Raw genomic sequence first — 21,910 nt, 5'->3', positions numbered from 1 at the left:
GGAAACGTTAAAAAAAAAAAAAGAAAAGTGAAACAAACGCCTGCCGTAATTTCAGCGTTTTCACCATTTTGCCGCACACCTGCCGCTGACAGTCAATACCAGCGCCATTATAAAATGGAGGAGAAGTGGCATGAGTGTGTACACTCTAAGGGTTCCTCTAAAGCAAGCGCTGATTAGACCAGAGAGAGAGAGAGAGAGAGAGAAAAAAAAGAAAGAGAGAGAGAGAGAGAAAAACCTCCGGAGATCCAAGGTCCCACTCACTGCCAATCATGTTTATAACTCTCCTCTCTGCTTTTCTGTTTTTTAAACACCAAAGAACAATTCTTCCCAGGCTGCAATGTGATTGGATGCTGTTTACAGATAATTTCACTGCAGCTTGCACTGAATAATGTATACACACACACACACACACACGCTATATATATGTATACACGTGATATGTATACTATACATATACTAATAGGGAGGATGTGTTTCCCATAAGTCGCAACGTAGCTGAAGATCCCTGTATGAAGGTGTATGAGATGGTGGTGTCTCCAACCAGCCCAAACTAGCAGAGAAGGCTGGACGTCTCACTGGGCACCTCACTGGACGTTTTACTGGACATCTCACTGGGCGTCTCACTGGGCCCTGATGTGGACGTGTGGGTCAGTCTTCATTTAGAGAGCGGAATAGAAATCAAATAAAATGTGTGTATTTGAAAAACCTTTCTCTTTCTCTTCTTCCCTCTCTCTTGCTCTCTCTCTCTCTCTCTCTTTCTCTCTGTCATACTTGGTCATCGCTCCTCTGACTGGCTAACAGTTGGCTGGGGCGAAAAGTCTCACCTTGGATTTTGGCAGGAAAGACAGCCGTTAATTTTTAATGCATTTGGAAACAGTAATTAAGTTCTCCCCATAGGAGCAGGAAATTGACATGCTCTGGAGAGCCTCTGAGTAATTATATTTGTAAAAGTGCAGTGATACAAGATAGTCCCCTCAGACTGGAACTCATTACACATCATTAAAAGAGACCCTGCAATTCAGGCCTACTCTCCTTGACACACCAGTACACACACACACACACACACACACATGCGCACACACACATGTGGATGGACTGGCGGAAAAGAGGCTTTGTGTTTTCGTATTTAGGCTCCTTGGGTCTCTGACTGAGTGGTGTGAAACATCCAGTCACATTCAGCATACGCTGGGCCAGACTACACGTCCTATCTGGGACGGATTGTGCCCTGGTCTCGGAGTATTTGTAATTAAAGATTGGACTTATGATGAATTCTCATTCATCTAAATTAGGGAAGGTTTAGATGTGAAACTTTCCAAATAAGGTCCCAGAAGGATGTCGGTTCATGCTTTGAAGCAATAATTACTGTTACCGTTGGACAGAGGGAAAGGGAAAAAAAAAAAAAAAAAGAAAAAGAAAAAAAACGGGAAAGAAGACAAGGCTGCAGCAGGAGGAGAAACTCCAGGGGGAGAAATTAAGCAGTCTTCTTTAATGGGGGGAGATGTAGCGGTGTGTACAGCTGAATTCTATATGGCTCTGTTATTATGCACTCCAGTACCGTATGCACGAGTCCATCTTTCCCACCATCTTCTAGATCTCTGATTGGTTAAAAAAAAAAAGGCTTAGATTCACACAGCCTACGGCTGACGAAGACTTCACTTTACACGGTCAATGTTCGTCAGTTATGTGGCTTTTCATTAAAAAAGCCAGCTTTTCTGTTGGTGCGCACTCCTGTCAAAATCATGGCTTTTACAGACAGGGATGTGCAAAAGCCAATGCTATAATGCAACGTGCTTTCCTCCATTAACAAACGTGGCTGTTTACGGGAGTGTCTATAAGGTCGTTTTTTTTCCTTTGCTTGTTTGTTTTGTCATGAACGCGTTTGTTATGCCACCCAGGGAAAACGGAGTTAGTGCTTGGGTGTGCCACTGGAGTTCGTCCGCTTTCGTTTTATACTCATTATCTTGTCCAAGTCTCTCAGTCTCAACCCCCCCCACCCCCCCCACCCCCCCCTCCCAGTCCCTCCCTGTCATCTTTATAAGCCGCCTAATTAAAACACAGCTCATTTTTCCATTAATATTGTTTTATTAATTTATTTATTTTACTTGAAATTGTTCGTTCTGCTTTGAATTTAAATTACATCTGCCGTAGCTAGTAGGCCGCACATTAAAGGGAGCTTTGCAATATCTTCCAGGAATAAAAGAGGAATGTTTGCCACTGTCGTTTTTGTCTTCTTTTCCTTTTTTTTTCTTTTTTAACACTCCTCACCACAGCCTGATATTAATAAACTGTATTATGAAGAAGTATTCTATGTTCCCTGGACATATGTATGCCAACTGTGATATGTAGCTGATTTGGGTCTGAGTCACAGATATTCAATATAAAATATAGGGTCTCTCTGGAAGCACTGTGTGACAAAATGGATTTCACAAATATGGACTTGTGTCTTGTTAATGTTTTTGATGTTTACATGAAAAATGACATTTGCATGATTAGCTTTTTTCCCCCCCTACTTTTTTGTTTTTCTTTTAGCTTGCGTCCATCAGTTTGATGAAACAACCGCACAAAGTGTCAAAGGTCAAACAGTGTCCTCACACTTACAGCAACTGACCTTTGACCTTTTCCACAGAAAAACAGTGACACAGTGGTGAACACAACAACTAAATGTAACGGCTACAGCGATCCATTAAAAAAAAAAAAAAAAAAAAAACCCAGAACGACTCATTGAAAACAAAAAATCAATAATTCATCATACACAAATCAAAACAAAACCAAGCAGACGTGCACCACCAGGCTACAGCCATTTTTAATGAATTGTAGTCGCTCCAAAGCCCGCTCCCCAGTCCTAGAGCAAACAGAAGATCTCCAGAATGGAAAGAGAGAGAGAGACAGAGAGAGAGAGAGAGAGATGGAGGAGGGGAAAGGGACTTACCCAAAACCCCGACCCGAAAGTTGAGCGTGATAACGATGACGTTTCCGTAACTGGCCAGAACGCTGCCGTCGATCATGTTTCCGGTTCCTTCCATGTAGGATCCTCCGTGGATGTAGACCATCACAGGTTTGGCTCCAGTGTCTCGTATGTCTGCAAGAGTGGTCATCGTTAAACCTTCGTTTTCCAACTCGAAACGCTTCACACGCCACAAGTGTGAGTCAAACAACAGCCCTCCCAGATACCAGCGCACAGTCTCCTCCACAGATTAAAATGTGTTCGGGCCTAAACAGGCACTTATCTCTCATTATCAGCTGTGTGAGAAAAACAAAAAACAGATATGGACTAACAGTGCGGCACGTGAGGTTCGACCTAATTGGTTGCTTCTGCCAACCTTGGCACTGTTAACTCTTACTGTCTAAAAGATGACACAGACTGGAAGTCTGACTGACACTTTTGCCTCATTTTTCATTAAATGAGCTCGCTAATGGAACATGGAGGCATTGCTGTTTGTGACCTCCTGCAGTCTTACCCATCTCATAGCTCCTCACTCACAATCATATTGCTCTAAATCACACGGCACTGCTCCGAGTACTACCTTCATTTAATAACAAGAGCTTTCGCTGTTTTTTTCTTTTTCTTCTTTCCGGCTTTATCTAATAAGACTTATTACAGAATCTTTTGTAGCTCTGAGGTAGTAATTGAGCTTGGTAAAATCATCCAGCTCTCAAATATAAGCTTGTCAGTGAATGAGAGGAGATGGAAGACTTGCCCTCTCTCTCCCTCTCTCTCTCTCTCTCTCTCTCCAAGTCACAGAGGCTGTTTTTCCATGGCCTTGAGAGCCTCTGAGAGAAAGCAGAAAGCTAGTGGGCTCTGATTCAAACCCCTATATTGTATTCAGGTTGCTATGGATACCGGAGACCGAAAATTCAAAATCCTCAAGAACAGCTAATCACAAACAACACCCTGGATAGTGAATCTGCCTCCATCTGGGCACTGCCTCTCATCCTCACACATGCCTGCATTTGCATGCGTGTAGTCAGAGTGAATGACAAGGCAGCGGTCTTATGAAACGAAGAGTTTTTCTTTTCTTTTTTTTTCATGTGACTCTACAGCTCCCCCTTCCCCCTTCTCACCCCAACAAGCCCCCCCCCCCCCAATGGCTATTCAACAGCACATTCATGTTTTTCCTCTGCCAAGGGACATGGTTTATACTCACTTCCCATCTGAAACCTGCAAACATTTCAGATTTGTGCCTGTTTATCTGGTATCTGAGAAAGCGAAGATAAGACACGGTTTTAAAAACTGCCAATTCTCTTGTTGACCCTTATCGTATTCAAGAGAAGAAATGCATGGGGTGGAAAGAGAAGAAGATGAAAGAGAAAAAAATGGAACACTTCCTGTACTGGGAAACACCAAGACACCAAAACAAACGAACAACACAAGTACAGAGAAAATGAAAGAAAGAAAGAAAGAAAGAAAGAAAGAAAGAAAGAAAGAAAGAAAGAAAAAATTAGGAAGAATAAGAAAAGAGATTAGTCATGCCAACGTTATCAGAAACCTCTTTTGCCATTTCACTTCATGTTACTATGACAACAGCATCTGTCTGTACTTGAGAGATACACTAGAATACAGGCATTACTCTGTGTTTCCAGATTCTCACTGCCTGCTCCAGGTATTTACTGAGGCAAGATTTCAAATCTGTCATTGGCAAGTTATACCTTCCAGGACCTGTGGGTTGCTCCACAAAGTCCAAAAGACAAACACACAAAAAAATTATTATAAGACACATCCACATTCGAGAGTTGTTCTGTAAAGGAATTATACACTGAGCAAAAAAAGGACAGATATGTTGATTAAAAACACATTACACATTTGAACTCCATGGGCACAGTATTGAAAAATGAAAAGTAACAAGCTTTGAGGAGGAGAATGAGAACATATATAACACGGCCAGGGTCTCGAACATTTGATGGTGCATGATAAACAAGGGATGCTCATTACGGATGACTCACTCACACACACACACACACACACACACGCGCGTGCTCACATACACACACACGCACACGCACAAAAACACGCAAATACACACACGCGCGCGCGTGCTCACATACACACACATACGCACACACACACACACACACAAACACACACACACACACACACACAGACATATACATTGAACAAACACCACAAATAAACATACACAGCCTCATATACTCTCTGACATTTGAGGCTTTCTGGAACAATATGGTTGGCTAAAGGAGCAGGGAGGGAGGGGGGGGGGGGGGTTGTATTTTCCCCTCAGATAACCTCTGTGTCTTATTTACAAGCTAGCATTCAAACAACTGCAAGCTCCAAAAAAAACAAAAAAACAACAACAAAAAAACTGTCTGACACTCTATATAAATGAAAAGGCGGGACAGAAGAGGAGCAGTCACACCTCCGTGCGGCTGCTGATACACAGCCCCTCCTCGGCCGGGCTCTTTGTGTCGCCATCGGCGTTTCCATCTTGTGATTAGGCTGTCAGCGTGTGGGACGGCGGAGAACGTGAACGGAGTGCTAGGTGTGTCGCTGAAGCGCGGTGGGAGGACGGGTCGGTCTCTCTCTCTGGAACGCGCGCGAGAATCTCAGGGAAGCTGACCGCTTTGCTTCGCGTCATCTCCCGTCGGACCCTGTCACTCCCCGCCGGACCGGACGACCACGGGGAGGAACGAGGAGGGCTGTCGAGGATTGGCGCGGCCGCGCGTTTGGTAAAAAACACTGCGGCTGTCGGGCGCGATCGAGGAGGCTCGGGAGATGGCCCATAGGCTTAACAACGCGACCATGTGACTCAGCTCGCTCTGTCACTCCGTCACCGTGACTACCACTAAGATTTCACACACATGCGCGCGTGCACGCACACACGGACCGTGTGACTGTTATATGTCAATGGTACATTTTCAGGCCCTGACCCAGTGTGAGGGGTAACGTCTGACACCGTTCAGGAAAACAGATGTAAAGTTTTTTTTTTTTTTTTTTGGGGATTAAAATGTGAGGCCATTAGATTGCCAGTCATGATGTCGTGAAATGTTCATTTTCACAGAAAATGTGAACCTGGGGCAGTTTTCATATTTAAAGTTGTGGAGTCTGTGGATGCCAAAGCCAGCTCCGTGGTGCTGGTAGACTCTCAAGGGCAGGTGGTGTTTGAAAAATGGGTCGTGCAGAGGTTGTAATTCCGTCTGACACACCCACCACTGACAGGCAGTGTGGGAGTGTGTTTACCAGCGTGTGTGTCTCAACCCCCCCCCCCCCCCCCCCCCCCCCCCCCCCAAACCAGATGGGGAGTGTGACCTTTGAAGAGGGTGACTTCTTGGTTTCTAGCTGTGGTATTTGTGCATTAAATATGATGTTGGTAAGCACGTGGACAGGTGGTTTGATGTGTTCTTTGAAGCTCTGCTTTCTGGCAGCCAAAGAGAGGGGGAAAGAGAGAGAGAGAGAAAGAGAGAGAGAGAGCAGACACTGTATCTCTGGACCACCTCTGAGGACACACAAACACACAAACACACACACACTCACCACAGGGCAGCACCAAGCTCACATCAGTCCTGTTAGACAAACAAGGATAAACAACGGCTTTCTCACACACCTCTCTCCTCTGTGCGTCACGGAGTCATCATTAGCATTTTTCGCACTCTCCAGTTTGTTCTGTGCTATTGGGCTTAAGGAAAAATTTCATAACACTCTAACACTCTCTGTGCATATCTCTCTCTCCCTCTCTCTCTTTCTCTCTCTTCTCCTGTCCTGGATTTGTCATTACACATGCAAATACCAGTATGACTGGAGATGCGGTGACATACATAACTGATGGCTCTTTTAATGAGACCTTTTCCAGGCCTCCCTGACGATCCTTCCCACAGCCGTCAGAGGACTGAAGCAGACGGCCATGTGTGTGAACTGCCTGACTGTGGCTTCAGACCCCAGGCTTCCTCAGTATCAGTCTGGTTTGATCAGAACTCCAATCGGTGACACCCAGTGGAAGTAATTCTAACACCCTGGCAGGTGGAACGGGGCGGGCTGCTGGCACCAGGGAGAGGCCAAGGGTTGAGGGGGTGTTCTCCCTGATTAGGGCTCACAGATCTTTGAGCGAAACAACGGCTATGCAGATCTGTCTCTCAGCTGTGGGAGAGGGCACGACACCAAGGCGACGAGGAGAGAGGAGAGACAGCCTGTCTGCGTCTAATACGCCAACAATACATCACCGAGCCCTGGCACACTCTCCCCATCTCGGCGATTCAGCATCCTGCCTTCCCCAAAAATACACCAGCTCTTTTGACAGGGCAAAAGCGCAACGCCTCTGCTGTGACTTCATTTTTCGCTGAAACTTTCCGAGGGCGGTTGTGTACTCCTGGTTGTTGTGGGCGATTCTGCAGCTTTTCGGGATCTCGGCGGAGGCCGCTAACCGGATGAGGGGCAAGAGAAATATGATTCAACCCTGAGAAATTAGCCGGAGATGGAGCGCCAGCAGAGACTAAATGACAACAGTTTGATAAGTAGGTAGAGAGATGGTGGGAAGACACTACCCGCCCAGGAAACGAGCGCTCAGAAACAGACAGGAGGAACGAGGGAGAGTCGTGGTGGTGGGGAGGGGGGGGTGACTGAAGGGTTATGTAAATACTTTTTCTGTATTGACACTGCAGCTTTAACTCATTGAACATTGAGCCAAGATTGAACATTTACATAAAGAGCCATGGCCACTATCTGCTGAGACAGCGACGGCTGATTCCTTTTCTAATAACAGCTCCTGCCCTCCTCCGGCTTTCAAAGAGGAGGTGCAGTAGTAGGGTAGAAAATAAACTGAAACCTCACCACAGTTACCTTGTCTTAGGGCTCAAAACCAAGGGCTCTGTAAAATCCTGACTGTGCATCTAAAAATTTGCCTGCGCTCGGCGAGGTTGGCCCCGGCAGCGCGCCGGATTTCACGATGACGCATGCGTTTCGTTTCTCCACTCTGTTTTAAGCTTGTTGTGGGGAGACCACCTACTTCGCTGCAGAGTGCTTCAGGTGCCTTTGGTTCTGCCTCTCACAACTGCCAAGCGGCAAGGAGCCCCATAGTCAGGCCATGGATCCAAGGCAATTGGCCGCTCATAAAGCCACTTGCCTCAGGCCTGGATGCAGACATCTCCACTGACTAAAGCTCCATCTAGGGCCATAGCTGTGCTTCATTCCCACAGCTGACTGCACCAGCAATGGACTGGATCCACAGCCCAGGCGGGAAAGCATCTGGCAGGACAGACATTGGGACTAGCTGTGAAGCCAAGAGGATTTTTCATGGTGAACTACCATAGGCAATGCGTGTTAGCATGAGGCAACAGCACAAAATTTCTCTCGCAGTCAGTTGCAGAAGGTAACACGGTGTCCTAAATGAGGGTTTCCACTCTCCTAAGCCATGTTTCCCTGCCTCCTTCTCTGTAAGGTGCTCAGCCTTGTACACTACACAGTCTTGGCCCTGAATCTCTAAGAGACGCATTTTACAGTGCAGCAGCAGAGCTGACTCCAAATGAATCTGTTCTCATTCTGCATCATTCAGCCCAAGCAGATAGACACGCTGGCCGCTGTATGGCAGGCCCGGGAAAGAACATGGAAGGCATGACAGATGTGGAAATCGACCAACGGTTCCCTTTAGAATCCCCACAGTCCCGCTGCCATTGGCCACATGGTAGCTGGCCTGTGTGACCTCATAGCTGTTGGCCACTCTGTAGCTGACCTGTGTAACTGCATTGCTATTGGCCACAATGTGATTGACCCGTTTAACCGCACTGCTATTGGCCACACCATAGCTGACTTGTGTAACCGCATTGCCATTGGCTGCACTATAGCTGACCTATGTAACTGCATTGCTATTGGCTGCACTGTAGCTGAGTTGTTTAACTTCACTGCTATTGGTTGCACTGTAGCTGACCTGTGTATCCTCATAGCTATTGGCCACATTTTAGCAGGCCTGTGTAACTGCATGCCTATTGGCCACACTGTAACTGATCTGTGTAACAGCATGGTGACTGGCCACAATGTAGCTACCCCTTTGTAACTGCATGGTTGTTGGCTATATTGTAACCAATCTGTGTAACTGCATGGCTATTGGCTACACTGTAGCTGACCTATGTAACTGCATGGTGACTGGCCACAATGTAACTAACCCGTGTAAGTACATGGCAACTAGTCACATTGTAACTGACCTGTGTAACTGCATGACTGTTGGCTACACTGTAACTAATCTGTGCTGGAGTCCATAATCAGAGAACTCATAAAGCCTCAGACAGGGAAACACACACAGGACTGCTCAGACCATGTCCGAGGGATTACCCCAGCGGCGAGTTCACCGCTCACCTGTCCAATCCGCAGAAGAGGGAGAGCTAGCGTATGCCAGAGCATAGCAAAATCCAAGTTTGATATAGATTCAGGCGCCTAAGCCGCTGCTGTAACACCAAAAGAATACGTTCCCCATTCTAATCTGGGCAGAGATCCTCTCTGAGCCAACAACATGCAAAGATAAATACTGAGAGAGAGAACAATGCTTACTGCTGAGTAGAAACCTCCCTCTGTCTTTCTTTTTTTTTTTTTCTCTCCTCTTCCGTTAATCCTCTCACCACCGCTCATGAGCCTCCCTCTTCTCATATCAATCCATCCGTTTCTCTCTTTCAAAACCACCCTCTCATCTCCTGCCGCTCCTGCATATTTCCAAACATTTATCACAGCAAAGATAATTACCATAGCCCATAGTGTGTGTGTGTGTGTGTGTGTGTGTGTGTGTAATACTGCTGTGTTATTGGCCTCGCTCGCAATCAAATGACTGCTCATATGAAGTTCTTCTTATTCTTCTTAAAAAAAAATACAATAATATATACAAAAATTACAGCTGAATATATCAAAACATTGTGACAGTGTGCAAGCTTTTGTATTGTCAAAAGAGCCAAAACCTTCTGTTCATAAAATTGAACAAAAGGATTTCATTTATTGATGCAGCATCAAAAATCTCTGAGCTGGGCATTCACACACATTTGATCTCCATCTTTGTCTTCCTCTCTTTCCCCGTCTGGCTGTAATTAGGCTGGAGTGACTTCATACATAACCTCACGCCGATAAAACTGATCTGGGATCAGGGTGATATTGAGTCACTGGTAACGGGTTAACGTTTATTCCTTACTTGAGGAGCGATGCTCGATGCTGTACTTCTCTTACAGACATTTCTGTCAACTGGGTTGAGAGCCTGGGTTGAAAGTAACAATTACAGACAGTGATACAGAATTCATACATTCAGTATCAATATAGTAACCAGTCATTGAGCAGAACTGCTTTAAACTCAGAGGTGGTTTTAAGGGCTGTTCGAGGGTGTGCAAATCTTACCAACAGAATACGACACGCAGCACGCATGAAAACCACACATTCCGATAACCCCCCCGCTGAGCTTGGAAGCTTAATACGAGACCATCCGAATTCCAGACTTCAGTCTGGAATGCAATATCATTAAGGTGCGAAAGCTTTGGGCCACGATCGATACTGCGCTGCATTGCTGTGGGATGCACAGAAGAAAACAAAAGCAAACGAGATGTATCACATATGCAAGTTATTTCTCTACAGACCCAAAGGCAGCTGAAGCACCGCCGCGTATACCAGTCACGCCGGACTCTAATATCTCTGTCCAAATCCTCTCCAACTCTCAAAGGGTGAAACAGCGGAGATAAGACAGATGAAAACTTTTCCTTTTTCCTTTCCTAGAACATCTCATTTCCATCTTTTAACCTCAGACACACTGTCTCTCTCTCTCTCTCTCTCTTCATCCAAGCACGCCGCAGGACACAGGAAGGTACAAGACAAAGCAAGGAAAAATGACAGACATCACTCTCTCACACTTAAGTGCATTCAAACACACTTTCTGATCCCATGACCCAAGGTTTCCTTAGGCTTACTTTCCACAGTCACACGCACACCTGGAGAGACTCTTTTGACAATGCCATGGGATGGTAAGGGAGGAGGGGGGGGGGGGGGGTTGCATTCGAAATAAATAAAAAAAAACTTTAAGGAAATAAACAAACAAACAAAATTAAAACATGCACCGTCTTTGATCGCCAAAGAAAATACCTTCGTCTTCATCACCGTCGTTATCAGACAAATCTTCGCCCTGTTTTTTGGAGTGGGCCCCTAGTATTAAAGCAAGCAAAAACAGAGAAAAGCACAAACGCATTCAAAAAATCCCCCCAAACAAAGAGACGCACAGTCAACAGAAGACAAGAGAGCCAAGATTACAGAGCAGAGAGAGCGACTTGGTCTGAGAACACAGGCACAACATTTGTTCATTGACTGTTACATCTGTTCATTTCATTGGTAAACATTTTCAGTCATGCCGTTAGGCTACAATGTATCAACAAAGATTCCTAATAAATGGTTGGGCAACAATGTCTATTTAATTCAAATCAATTCAAATTCTTCAAATGGCAAATTGTTCAACCATTATTCTTCCAAACATAACCAAACAAATTGAACATATTTGGTGTGCAGAAACCAACCAGTTATTAGGTATATTCATAGCACTGAAATATAAAGAATTACCGTGATAAATATGATAACTATGATGGACTATTTAACTCCTTATAATATGTTACATACTGTGAGTAAATAAAAAAAAAAAAAAAACAAAACAAGAAAAAAAAGTACATTAATAACCAGAATGTGTCTGTGTCGCAAGCCCATTATTAGTATTATTTTTCAGCAAAGAGAGAGTCTGGCATCTCTGATTAAATTTGATTCTGACTGCATCTCAAACATCATTTTCCGCCATTTATTTTGGCCTGACAGAATTTTATAAACACATCTACAAAAAAAAAAAAAAAATAAAAAATAAAAAAAAATATCATTTTGGTTAATAAAAAAAAAAAGCTCATGTCAAAACCCACACATTGAGAGGATCCCCATTATGCTTATTTTTTATTTGTTTTAAATAATCGTTCCCTCCTTGATCTTTCGTTGTTGTAAACAGAGATGCCAACCAATTACACAGCGTGTTAGCGCTTACTCAGTTGAATCACAAATACTACCAGCACAGAGAGGAGACAGCGGTGCAATCTATACAGTGGCTTATTACATCAGCACATATTAGAATACAATTCCACAGAGACAGAGAGAGAGAGAGGGAGTCATCAGTTTCCCCTGGGGGAGTGGGGTAGGGTCTGGTGGGGTTCTATTCACTCTTTTCAGTGTCACCTCTTTCAGCTACCTCTGTCAGAAATCACTGGCACGACTCAGAGTCAACCGCTCGGCACTGTTTTCAAAATCCGACACAAGCTCTCGAGATACTTCTCTCTCGGATAGGTCTTTTTTCGGAACGGGCGCGTTAAGATCTGGAGGATTTCAAGACTTCCCGTTTGATTAGGACTGTTTCTAAATTGAACCCGCTGAGTTTTGATTGAAAAATGTCCTGCTGGTATTGTTAAACAGGAGTGAAATCTGCACCGCCTGGGAGCGTCGGTGTGTTGTAGAAACAGAGAGTGTTAGCGGGGCTACGGGGTTGATTTGACTATGGTGAGAGCTGACTCCACAGGGTGGTTGTGTGACTGGTGGAAAACAGAACGAGTAAGGGGTGGCAGGTGTCATACCTTCTCCCTGGATTCTCCGTCACTTCATATTTATTCTACAGCGAGTTCAGACCACATGTTGTCAGGTTTAAGTAACTCGCTAACGTACAATGCCTACACTCGATTGGAAAAATCCAAAAATATTTCAATTAAACACCATGAAAAGCATCCCAGTGGTACTTTATTTATCAGGAAATAAATAACCAGATAATGTTTGCCCACTAGCTTTTTTGCAGTGCATTAGAGAGAAAATGAATAAGATACAAAGCAATAGAAACTTTTCCATCAGTCGTATAAAAATGACTATGTCAGACACACACTCTGACAGAAAAGCTTGCTTGTTATGAGCACGATTTAAAAAAAAAAAAAAAAAAAAGAAATCCATTTGAATATGAAAGCAAGTGTAATTGCCTTGTGAAAGAGACTGTCAGAGGAAACTGTAGATGTGAATATGGACTTAAATGTTTTCTCTCAGCTGTCTGGCACTCAGATTCCTGCTATTCAACATGGCTCCATCTGTCAATCATTTCCTCTCTCACTGTCACTGTCAAAACCAGAGCACAGCTCAGAAACCTGCATGTGTGTGTGTGTGTGTGAGTGAGTGTAAGTGTGTGTGTGTGTGTGTGTGTGAGGGTGTGAGAGAGACAGAGAGAGAGAGAGAGAGAGAGAGAGAGAGTATGTCTGTGTGTGCACTCATGGATATTTGAGTGTGTTATTCTGAATATATATGTCCCTGAGTGTGTGTGTGTGTGTGTGTGAGAGAGAGAGAGAGAGAGAGTATGTCTGTGTGTGCACTCATGGATATTTGAGTGTGTTATTCTGAATATATATGTCCCTGAGTGTGTGTGTGTGTGTGTGTGAGGGTGTGTGTGTGAGAGAGAGAGAGAGAGAGAGAGAGAGAGGGAGAGAGAGAGTATGTCTGTGTGTGCACTCATGGATATTTGAGTGTGTTATTCTGAATATATATGTCCCTGAGTGTGTGTGTGTGTGTGTGTGTGTGTGTATGTGTGTGTGTGTGTGTGTGTTTGGCCGTCATTGTGCTGCAGGGCAGTGAGAAAAAGGGGGAGGGAGGGAGGAGTGGGTGAAATCCATTTCTCTGATCAGAAAGACAGATCGCTGTGGGACACGGTGCCAGAGAGCCGCCCTCCAAACACACTCTGATATTAACCTCCCCCAACAGTATCCCATCAGCACCGAAGAGAGAGAGAGAGAGAGAGAGAGAGAGAGAGAGTGCAGCAGTCTGTTCTCTCTAAAGCCCTGAGCCTCCCAGAGACAAGCCCACCACATTCACAATGTGCTCAGTTCAGCCCAGTGACCTATGCGAAGAGCGGAGTGAATGTAAAGTGCAATCCTTTTCGGAGAAGAAAAGGGTTGTGGGTGACAAAAGACTGGGTCTGCAGTTAAACATCAGAAAGGTCAAAATGCGGTGAGGGACTTACCACCAAAATGTTGACTCCTAACTATCCGTGAGTGGTATTCATTCACATTCTTACTCAAATCCTCAGGTGGCTATTCTATCTCTCTTGCAGGAGAAAAGCGTTTTTTTTTCTTTTCTTTTCTCTATCTCCTGTTTATCTGATAAATTCCCGTCGATTTGAGGTTCAGTAGAGCTTTGGAAGAAGCCTGGCGTGGACACATTTGAAAGCATAATTGAAAATGTTAGTAAAAGGTTAAGGAGACTGCTATCTCAGGAAAAAGGACATCCAAAAGTCCTCTCAGTGGCTCAGCTGGACAGAAATAAACTATCACACACGGTTTGTCTTTTAGCGCAGAGGTCAGTGGAGGACCAGGCTGTGGTACATGACAGACGAGGCCAATAACTGTTAGAGCCATAACAGCGTCTGTCTGTTCACCAGGGCCACAGTGAGAGGAGACTATGGTAATTTACCTTGCGATGCTTCAGACAAGTGGAATCTTTTTTTTTTTTCATGTAAGATTTTGATCTTTACCTCGGAGGTCAGTTCTGAGTCAATCGTCATTTTAAGACAGGGGGGAAAAAAAAAGCTTCAACTTTCGCATTTCTAGCAGTACGGCCTCTCTGAGTCATTAAGAAAAATAACAGAGACACTATTATGAATGTAAAGTGATGAAGCAGCTGAGACCTCGTTCTCACTTTCTCTCGGAGTAATCAGTTTACATTTCTCCAGAGACCAGCTACAAAAGATACTTCCAAGATATCTGGGCCTTCGGTGGAGACATGCCCTCCGCCTGGGCCAAGGAGCAGCGGGGGACCTGAAAAGGGAACTTCCTGGATAGGCTGTGTCTTGCATTTCAAGTTGAAATGAATGAGGCGGCAGTGGGCAGATCCCAGTCTCTCTAGGAGCGCTGTCTATCACACTCAGAACAGAGCTGTTCCGTATCAAACAGAGGGGACATCCGCTCCTCTTGCAGTTTGGACTGACACTCTTTACTGTTTTTTCTTTTCTTTTCTTTTTTTTTTATTTCTCTCCACCGTTTTTTTTTTTCTTTTTTGCCTTTGCTGCTTGGCATGCAGCATCTCTAGCCTCCAGTGCCCAAGCAACCCCCCCCCCCCCCCCACACACACACACTGCCCATCCTCCCTCCCCAGTCTCCAGAGCTAGGGCCAGCTCTGCCATCCAAACCGATTTCCACACTGCGTTATTGTGTGGCTTGGCCCGGCCTAAGCCAAGCAGGGATTGGAGCACAGGACGGTTTTCATCACTTCGTCACTCTGAAGTGATCCTCTTCAATACGACGAATTTTTTTTTTTCCTCCCCCCCCCCTCTGACGACAATTCGCAGTCCCGGGGCTGTGACCCACTGCTATTTTCCACGTTTAGGACCAGATTCAAAGAACTTTTCATCATCAAAACCTATGAAAATAGGTACGGTGTTTCAACAAATGCATAAAAAACATCCTTAAAAGGAATCTGTCTGAAACAAAATACTGGATGAAGTGTTGCAATACACACATTTAAAAAAAAATGTTTTTTTGTCGTTTGTTTGTTTAATAAGGCTTTTTATGTCAGCGGCTTTTAAATACTGAGGCTACAGAGCTCCTTGAAGAATGATCTAAAATGTTTGTGTAAACACATAAAGTCTCCAATATGCAAATAAAACAACACGTTAAAAAAAGCAGACGCGACCTGACGGTTTCTCCGCACCCCAGCGAGCATATTAAGATAAGCTTTGAAAACGCTCCCTGGAGATCAAGCATCGTATTAAAGTTTCATGTTAATTGATGCGGAATGCCGGGACAAAATTCATTTTGAAAGGTAAAGAAGGATTCACTGACAGTGCTGAGTGGTTTCATTAATCTTTATGTCATTGTCAAAACCATCTGTGCCTTGCATTTAGAGAGGACCGTAAAGAAACCTTGTCTCTCTCTCTCTCTGAGCAAGTATCCACTGATCATGGCCATTGAATTTCTGACAGAGGTCTGCTGTGGTCTTTCAGAAATGAAAGAAAAAACACCGCTCAAGGCTAAAATACAGACAGAAAAAAAAAACAAAACAAACAAAAAAAAAACAACACCCCTCCCCCCCACCCACCAATAACCATCTTTTCACCTGCGGCATCCTTCAGTTTCGTGGTTGTTAACACTTGCAGGATGCAAAGAACAGCCGTTGAAATGCCTGTTAGAATGGGTCATAGAGAGGGAACCCTGTCGCCTTCTCTCATGGAACATTATTGCAAAGTTGTTTTTCTCCAGGGGAACAGAATGTTCTGGACATATGTAATAATAGCTGATTTCGAAGTTTTGAGAACACCCAGGGAGCTTGATATGATTACGTGTATTGACGGCTTTGCATTTAAATTTGTCTCTCCACAGAATGCTGCCACGGACAGCGTAAACAACGCACTGCAGAGGAGTCAATCTAACATTCTATCAAAAAACAAAAACAACAATAAAAAACAAACCAAAACAAAACAAACAAACAAATCCCCCCCACACACAATCATATCAGCTCCAGTGCAGTGCGGCCTTTCATTATGAGTGCCGTGATGCTTAAGAAAACCACACACCATGTTTCTCAGTCTGATTGCTTGTGCCCTCAGATTTGTTGCTCCTGTCATCACACCTCCCTGATGTGTATACACACACACACACATATATATATTATGGCATAGCCTAGCAGGTAGAGGCTACGTGTCTCTCCTTTGACTCTCTGATAGTGGATGGATCCTTTTTATTTGATTTTATTTTTATTTTTACTTACTCTGTGAATTCCCTTGGGCGAATCAGATGTGTTTGGAATAGTAAGACAGAGGTAGCATGGGAAAAAGACGGTCTGTCCACCGGCTATGTTGGTGATAGCTTGTTGTTGCTAAGCAACAGTTACTGCTGTTTTTTAATATTATGCTAATTTGTTCAAATTTACATGAAACTTAATGTTACTGCATATTTTATCTGATAACAAATCAAACAGACTATCTCTTGTCATTGGCTTACGGATATATATATATGTATGATTTATTTATTTTTTTTGCATTTCAAATGACGATGAATCTACACTTGTAAAACTTTCAGAATTCAAGCCCACTGCTCTTAGACTAGTTAAACATATTAAAGTACCGGTAATAACTGTTATGGGAATTAACTGTGGCTTTAAACATTCATTTGCCAATTGTCATCTCCTGAGTTGCGTCTGAGCTATTCCCTACCTCTGATTAAATCTACCATTCATCAGACAGTCAGCACTGATGAACTCAGACACACAAGATACGGTTAGCTAAGCGTCGTGTTAAGTGAAATCAAACAGCAAGCAAAGAAACGGTTTATTACGACGATTAGAAGGAACGGAAACGCTTCTGATAGCTGACCCATACGGAACACAGATATGCCCTGTGGGAAATTTCAGTGCCTCTCACGTTCCCAGCAACTGTAGGCTACACAGTTCATTTAACCAACATTATTCAGCGTTCATCATACTCACTTTATAGTTCTCGACGAAATACCGCCATTAGCCGTCTTAGAACATTTATTCTGTTCACAAACAAATTGTATGTTAGGCATACGGTCTTGCAATTTGACTGTATTTCCAAAGCTTCTCACGACTTTACTTCAAAGACATCGAGAGGAGTTGAGATCTTTTGAAACAAGTAGTTAAGTGGCCCATTTAACTTGACGGCATTCTGGGAATTTATCCTCCGCATACGATGTCAGGAAATGCTTTAAATTGCAAATATTTACAGAGTGGCATTGACTTCTGCTGGAATATAATTATTTTTTCAGTGGACTTTTATCATGTGTCTAAGAATGAGATGCATGTTTGCATTATTTGCTTGAGTTTTTATCAATTTGTGCATTTAAGAAGTGAATGTAATTACAGTCTTTTCAAGCTAAATGGCAGACTGATTAAAGCTTTTTCATTTCAGAGAAAGAAACGCCAAAACCATTTTTAACAGCGTCTTTCTACAGGAACACTGCTATAACTGTGTGAAACTGAGGAACCGTTTTGAAGTCTAACCAGTTATTCAGTATCAGATAAATGCAAAATAAACCGCGATATCTGAGAGGTCACAAATGAAAGGGAAATTTCTACAGCTTGCATCGATTCGAACTCAGAAGTTCCTTTGGGTCAGCTAGTTCAATCTCAACTGTAACCTCAAGTCAGACAGGTTTACAGAAAAAACGAGCTGGTAAGTATGAAATAATAAAGCAGCAGCATTTTGAATCTGCAATAATTGATCAATATATTTTTTTTTTCACTTGGAGAGAGAGAAAAAAGAGACGAAGAAGAAGAACCAAAAACATAACACTGGTTGAGGGAACTAGCACACAGAGAGCTGTAATGTTCTGTAACGTGAAACATACATAGTGTGAAAATTAATCAGCAGCTTGGTCACAGATGCATTTAAATGCCATGATGAAGTCCTCCAATACGCTGAATTTAAATTACCCTGGGCACAACCCATAGCTTTAACGTATACTGAGATTTTTCGAGAGAATTTGAGAACCGAACGACTCATTGCAAAGACAGATTCGGGCTTTAAAAGGCATTAATTTGGCTTTACAAAACACGTGAGGTATGGAGTCAAAGGAGCGGACACCTGCGCTAGTTCCAAAAGCCATTTTCTCTGCAGTCGAAAATCGCGTCTGAGATGCAACATCCTTGCTTTAATATGCTGGCAGAAATCGTTTTAAGTGTCTTTTTCATTATTTAAGTGGCAACGCTGCAAAAGTGGATTTCATGTATTATAGAGATTGATTTTATTGTATTTCTATTTATTTTGGACATCTGAATGTCTAACTGCTTTTTAAAAATGTGTTTACATGGACCAGACTACTGGGAAACCAACTAGTGCTGTAAAATTTATGGTCGAGTTATTTTTGGGTGGGGAGAATTACAGCTCCTGGTATTTTGTTGCCCATGTCCTGTGTATATTCAGTTCATAGTTTTCAGATGGTAACACATTGGCAACAACATCACACACCAGTACCACTGGTCTTCAGACATAACATCTGTGATAGCCTGCCATGTCTCTTCATGACCATCTGTGTCATATGACCTTCACTAGTTATGATATGTGTCACAGTGTCCAGTATGACACAAATCATACAGCACCAGGTGAATGACAAACAGTGCTGTTACACCACATGACCAGAGTGAGGTTGCAATACAGTGTTTCCTCTTTCTAATCTGCAGACTGTATTGTAAGCTTAGCACCTCACTCTGGCTCGGCGGTAATGAAGAGACATTACATTTGGTCATTTGGTTATGTACATTTTATCATACTGATATGGCAATATCCATCTGAAACAAAGTTTGTCTTTGATTGATACGCATATCAGTATATCCGGTGACACTATCTAATGTCAGACACACAGCAGGAAACACATGTTATTAAGAGCAAACAATTTACCCACCAAAATTTACTACAACTATTTTTGAATAAACAGGATTAAATAAATAAACACTTGCAAATTCCCAATACGCTCTCTCTCTGTCTCTGTCTTTCTCTCTCTCTCTCTCTCACACACACACACACACATACATACCATTAGATTAATACTGAGCATCATATTATTCATAAAAAAACAAAAAACAGAACCAAGCCAAAAGAAAGACAGTGACAGACGCCGTTGGCCTGTCGTGTAACTCTCCTGCTGCCCATCCAAATCATGGCTTTGTTTCGGCACTGGATGAAGTTATCCTGTCGGCTTTAGAGAGCGCGTACCAGTCGCTCTCCTCCCCCTCTCTTTCACTCCGTGTTGGCTCTCTTACATACCTCCTTTCCTACATATTTTCTTGTTGGGTTTCCTGGCACATTCCTTGGATATTCTTTTGACTGTAAAATGAATAAAAAACTACAAAATAACAGAGGGCTCAGGAAGAAACTGTGGAGACATGCAACAATTTGACTCTCTTCCCCAGTCAGCAATCAAAAAGAAAAGACAAACTAGCTGTCGAGAGAGTAACTGGGGTGTCTTTCTGGGGTGTTTTTTTTTTTTTCTTTTGGTTTAATTTTTTTTTTTTTTTTTTTGGGGGGGAGGAGAAATATTCCAAAATGATGGAAATTCATTTGTTGTGCACTGGGACACAGGAAGCCCATTCTCGCATGCACATCTATATAAGACCCTTTACAACCGTTACAGTCGTCGACTTCAAACAAAATCGTCTTCACTGCCATGCCTTCGCTACGCCGTCGCTTAAGGGTTTTTTTCTCCCCACAGGAATAGATGATGTTGGTGTCAAAATCAATGTCAGTGAACTTTGTTTGTCCTTCTAACCACTAATCATGTGTAATTAAGGGGTGTGTGTTTAAGCACCATGGTGTTTTGTATTACTGGTCCCTTGAAGTGTGTCAGCGTCAGTTCATCTCAGTTCAGCGAATCCAAAGCAGTCAGACAATTAGCGTGCTTGTGTATGAGTTTTCACGAAAATAATGTTTTGGCAAATTTCGGAAATGGACTTGACGCTCAAGGGAAATAATCTTTGGAAGAAAGAATTTTTTAGACTTTTTTTTTTTTTTTTTAAATCTTTGGCTCACTCTCATAAGCTTGTTCTATGGCTCCCAATTGGCATAGCGTGATTTTGGGTTGTTGTTTTTTTTTTTGAGAACAGATGGAGCGAGAGGGGAGTAAGGGGTCTTACATGGTTAGGACTAATGCCACAGGCCTCTCATGTTCCAGAAAATATCACCAACCCTACAGAGCATCAGTCTGTCTCCAAACAAACTACACACTAGTCCCCCAGAACAGTCAAGACAGTGTAAGAAAGGAGAAGGAGGAAGAGTCCTAAGCCCTATAATAAAAGATTTCCAAATCTTTTTCATTTCTAAGGTTTTTCTGTTCTTTTTCTTTTTTTTTTTACTTAGTGCTCAACTTTGGAGTTTTTTTCTTTTTTTTTGGGTTGTAACTGACATTTTTTTTTTCTTGTCAGAATAACAGAAAAGAGGAACTCATAACATCGACATGAAAGGGTGAGAGCTGATGGATAGAGTCTTGTGATAGATCAAGTCAGGATGAGGGGTGGAGATGACAGACACAGACAGGACATGCGTCAGACAACAAGTCATGCTTCAAACACGCTACTAGGGTGACACAAAATAATACATGAGAGAAGAGGAAGAGAAGGGTGTTTTTTTTTTGGGGGTTTTTTTTTGGACATTGTTGTCCTATCTCGTATTACCCAGCAGACTCACCATCCTCGGTTGGGACATAGATGTTTAAATACAAACAATCCTCGTTTTGATCCTGTATGTATGTGGCAACTATATCCAGGTTAAAGGTGAACCATATTGGCATCATGATTTCTGGCACAGCATTGTGAATGTTTTGAGGACACACGGGAGCAAAGTGAGTGGCGTTCTTGATCCCAGACCAAGAGGAAGGAGGCTCAGGAGGCAGAAACCGTTTTTCCCCCACTGGGGGGGCGGCGTACGGAACGCCCAAATATTGGTCTACGGGCCCCAGGATCTCGCTGGGCAGCGGGACCCGGACTCCCCGTAGTTTCCCGTACTGCGTGTTTACCGTGGGGTGGTAGTTTTGTCCCCTCACGAATGCCGAGCACCAACAAAAAATCAATATCCACAGACTGGCGCACGCCTGGGCACCGCAGCAGTCCTGGTGGTACGTGAAAAGTCGGTTTCTTCTGGACATAAACCACATGGTCTGAGAGGACGGCTGCTACCGCAAGACTCCAACATACACTCAGGAGAAATCCCTCAGCTGGCACCTCTTTCCCTCAGTCCCTCTTTTCTCCAGCTCTCCCTGCTCTTGTCATGGGCCACAGCAGACAGGCCGGACAGCCGATACAGAAAAGCACTGCGCTCCACTCCAGGACGGCTCTTCATTCACTGACCAGCCTTCCTATCCGATCTGGTATCCTGCACGGGAAAAGAGGACAGGAAAATTAATTACGAGGCCCAGACAGACGCCCCCGTTTACTCTCCTACGCTCCCATTCC

General features: G+C 43.5%; 1 protein-coding gene across 10 annotated transcripts in view; it reads right to left on the bottom strand.

Moving 5' to 3' along the window:
- Window positions 1-21,645, bottom strand: part of nlgn3a (neuroligin 3a) — an 83,466-nt gene extending 61,821 nt beyond the window's left edge. Inside the window, exons 1-5 of one of the 10 annotated variants that reach the window (XM_030764636.1) lie at window positions 21,143-21,534; window positions 19,379-19,383; window positions 16,888-16,932; window positions 11,048-11,107; window positions 2,930-3,079 (exon numbers count right to left, since the gene is read on the bottom strand). In XM_030764636.1, coding sequence (XP_030620496.1) covers window positions 2,930-3,079; window positions 11,048-11,107; window positions 16,888-16,932; window positions 19,379-19,383; window positions 21,143-21,252 — 370 coding nt within the window. In that variant the 5' untranslated portion in view covers window positions 21,253-21,534. Of the gene's footprint in view, window positions 1-2,929; window positions 3,080-8,938; window positions 8,968-11,047; window positions 11,108-16,887; window positions 16,933-18,796; window positions 18,800-19,378; window positions 19,384-19,730; window positions 19,791-20,214; window positions 20,225-21,142 lie in introns of all 10 variants that reach the window. The other 9 variants (XM_030764635.1, XM_030764640.1, XM_030764642.1 and 6 more) reach the window with 9 other exon arrangements.
- Window positions 21,646-21,910: the final 265 nt, after the last annotated feature.

The sequence above is a fragment of the Chanos chanos genome, chromosome 2 (assembly GCF_902362185.1).
Source record: "Chanos chanos chromosome 2, fChaCha1.1, whole genome shotgun sequence".
Taxonomy (NCBI): domain Eukaryota; kingdom Metazoa; phylum Chordata; class Actinopteri; order Gonorynchiformes; family Chanidae; genus Chanos; species Chanos chanos.
This window is presented reverse-complemented; position numbering and strand designations above follow the sequence as displayed.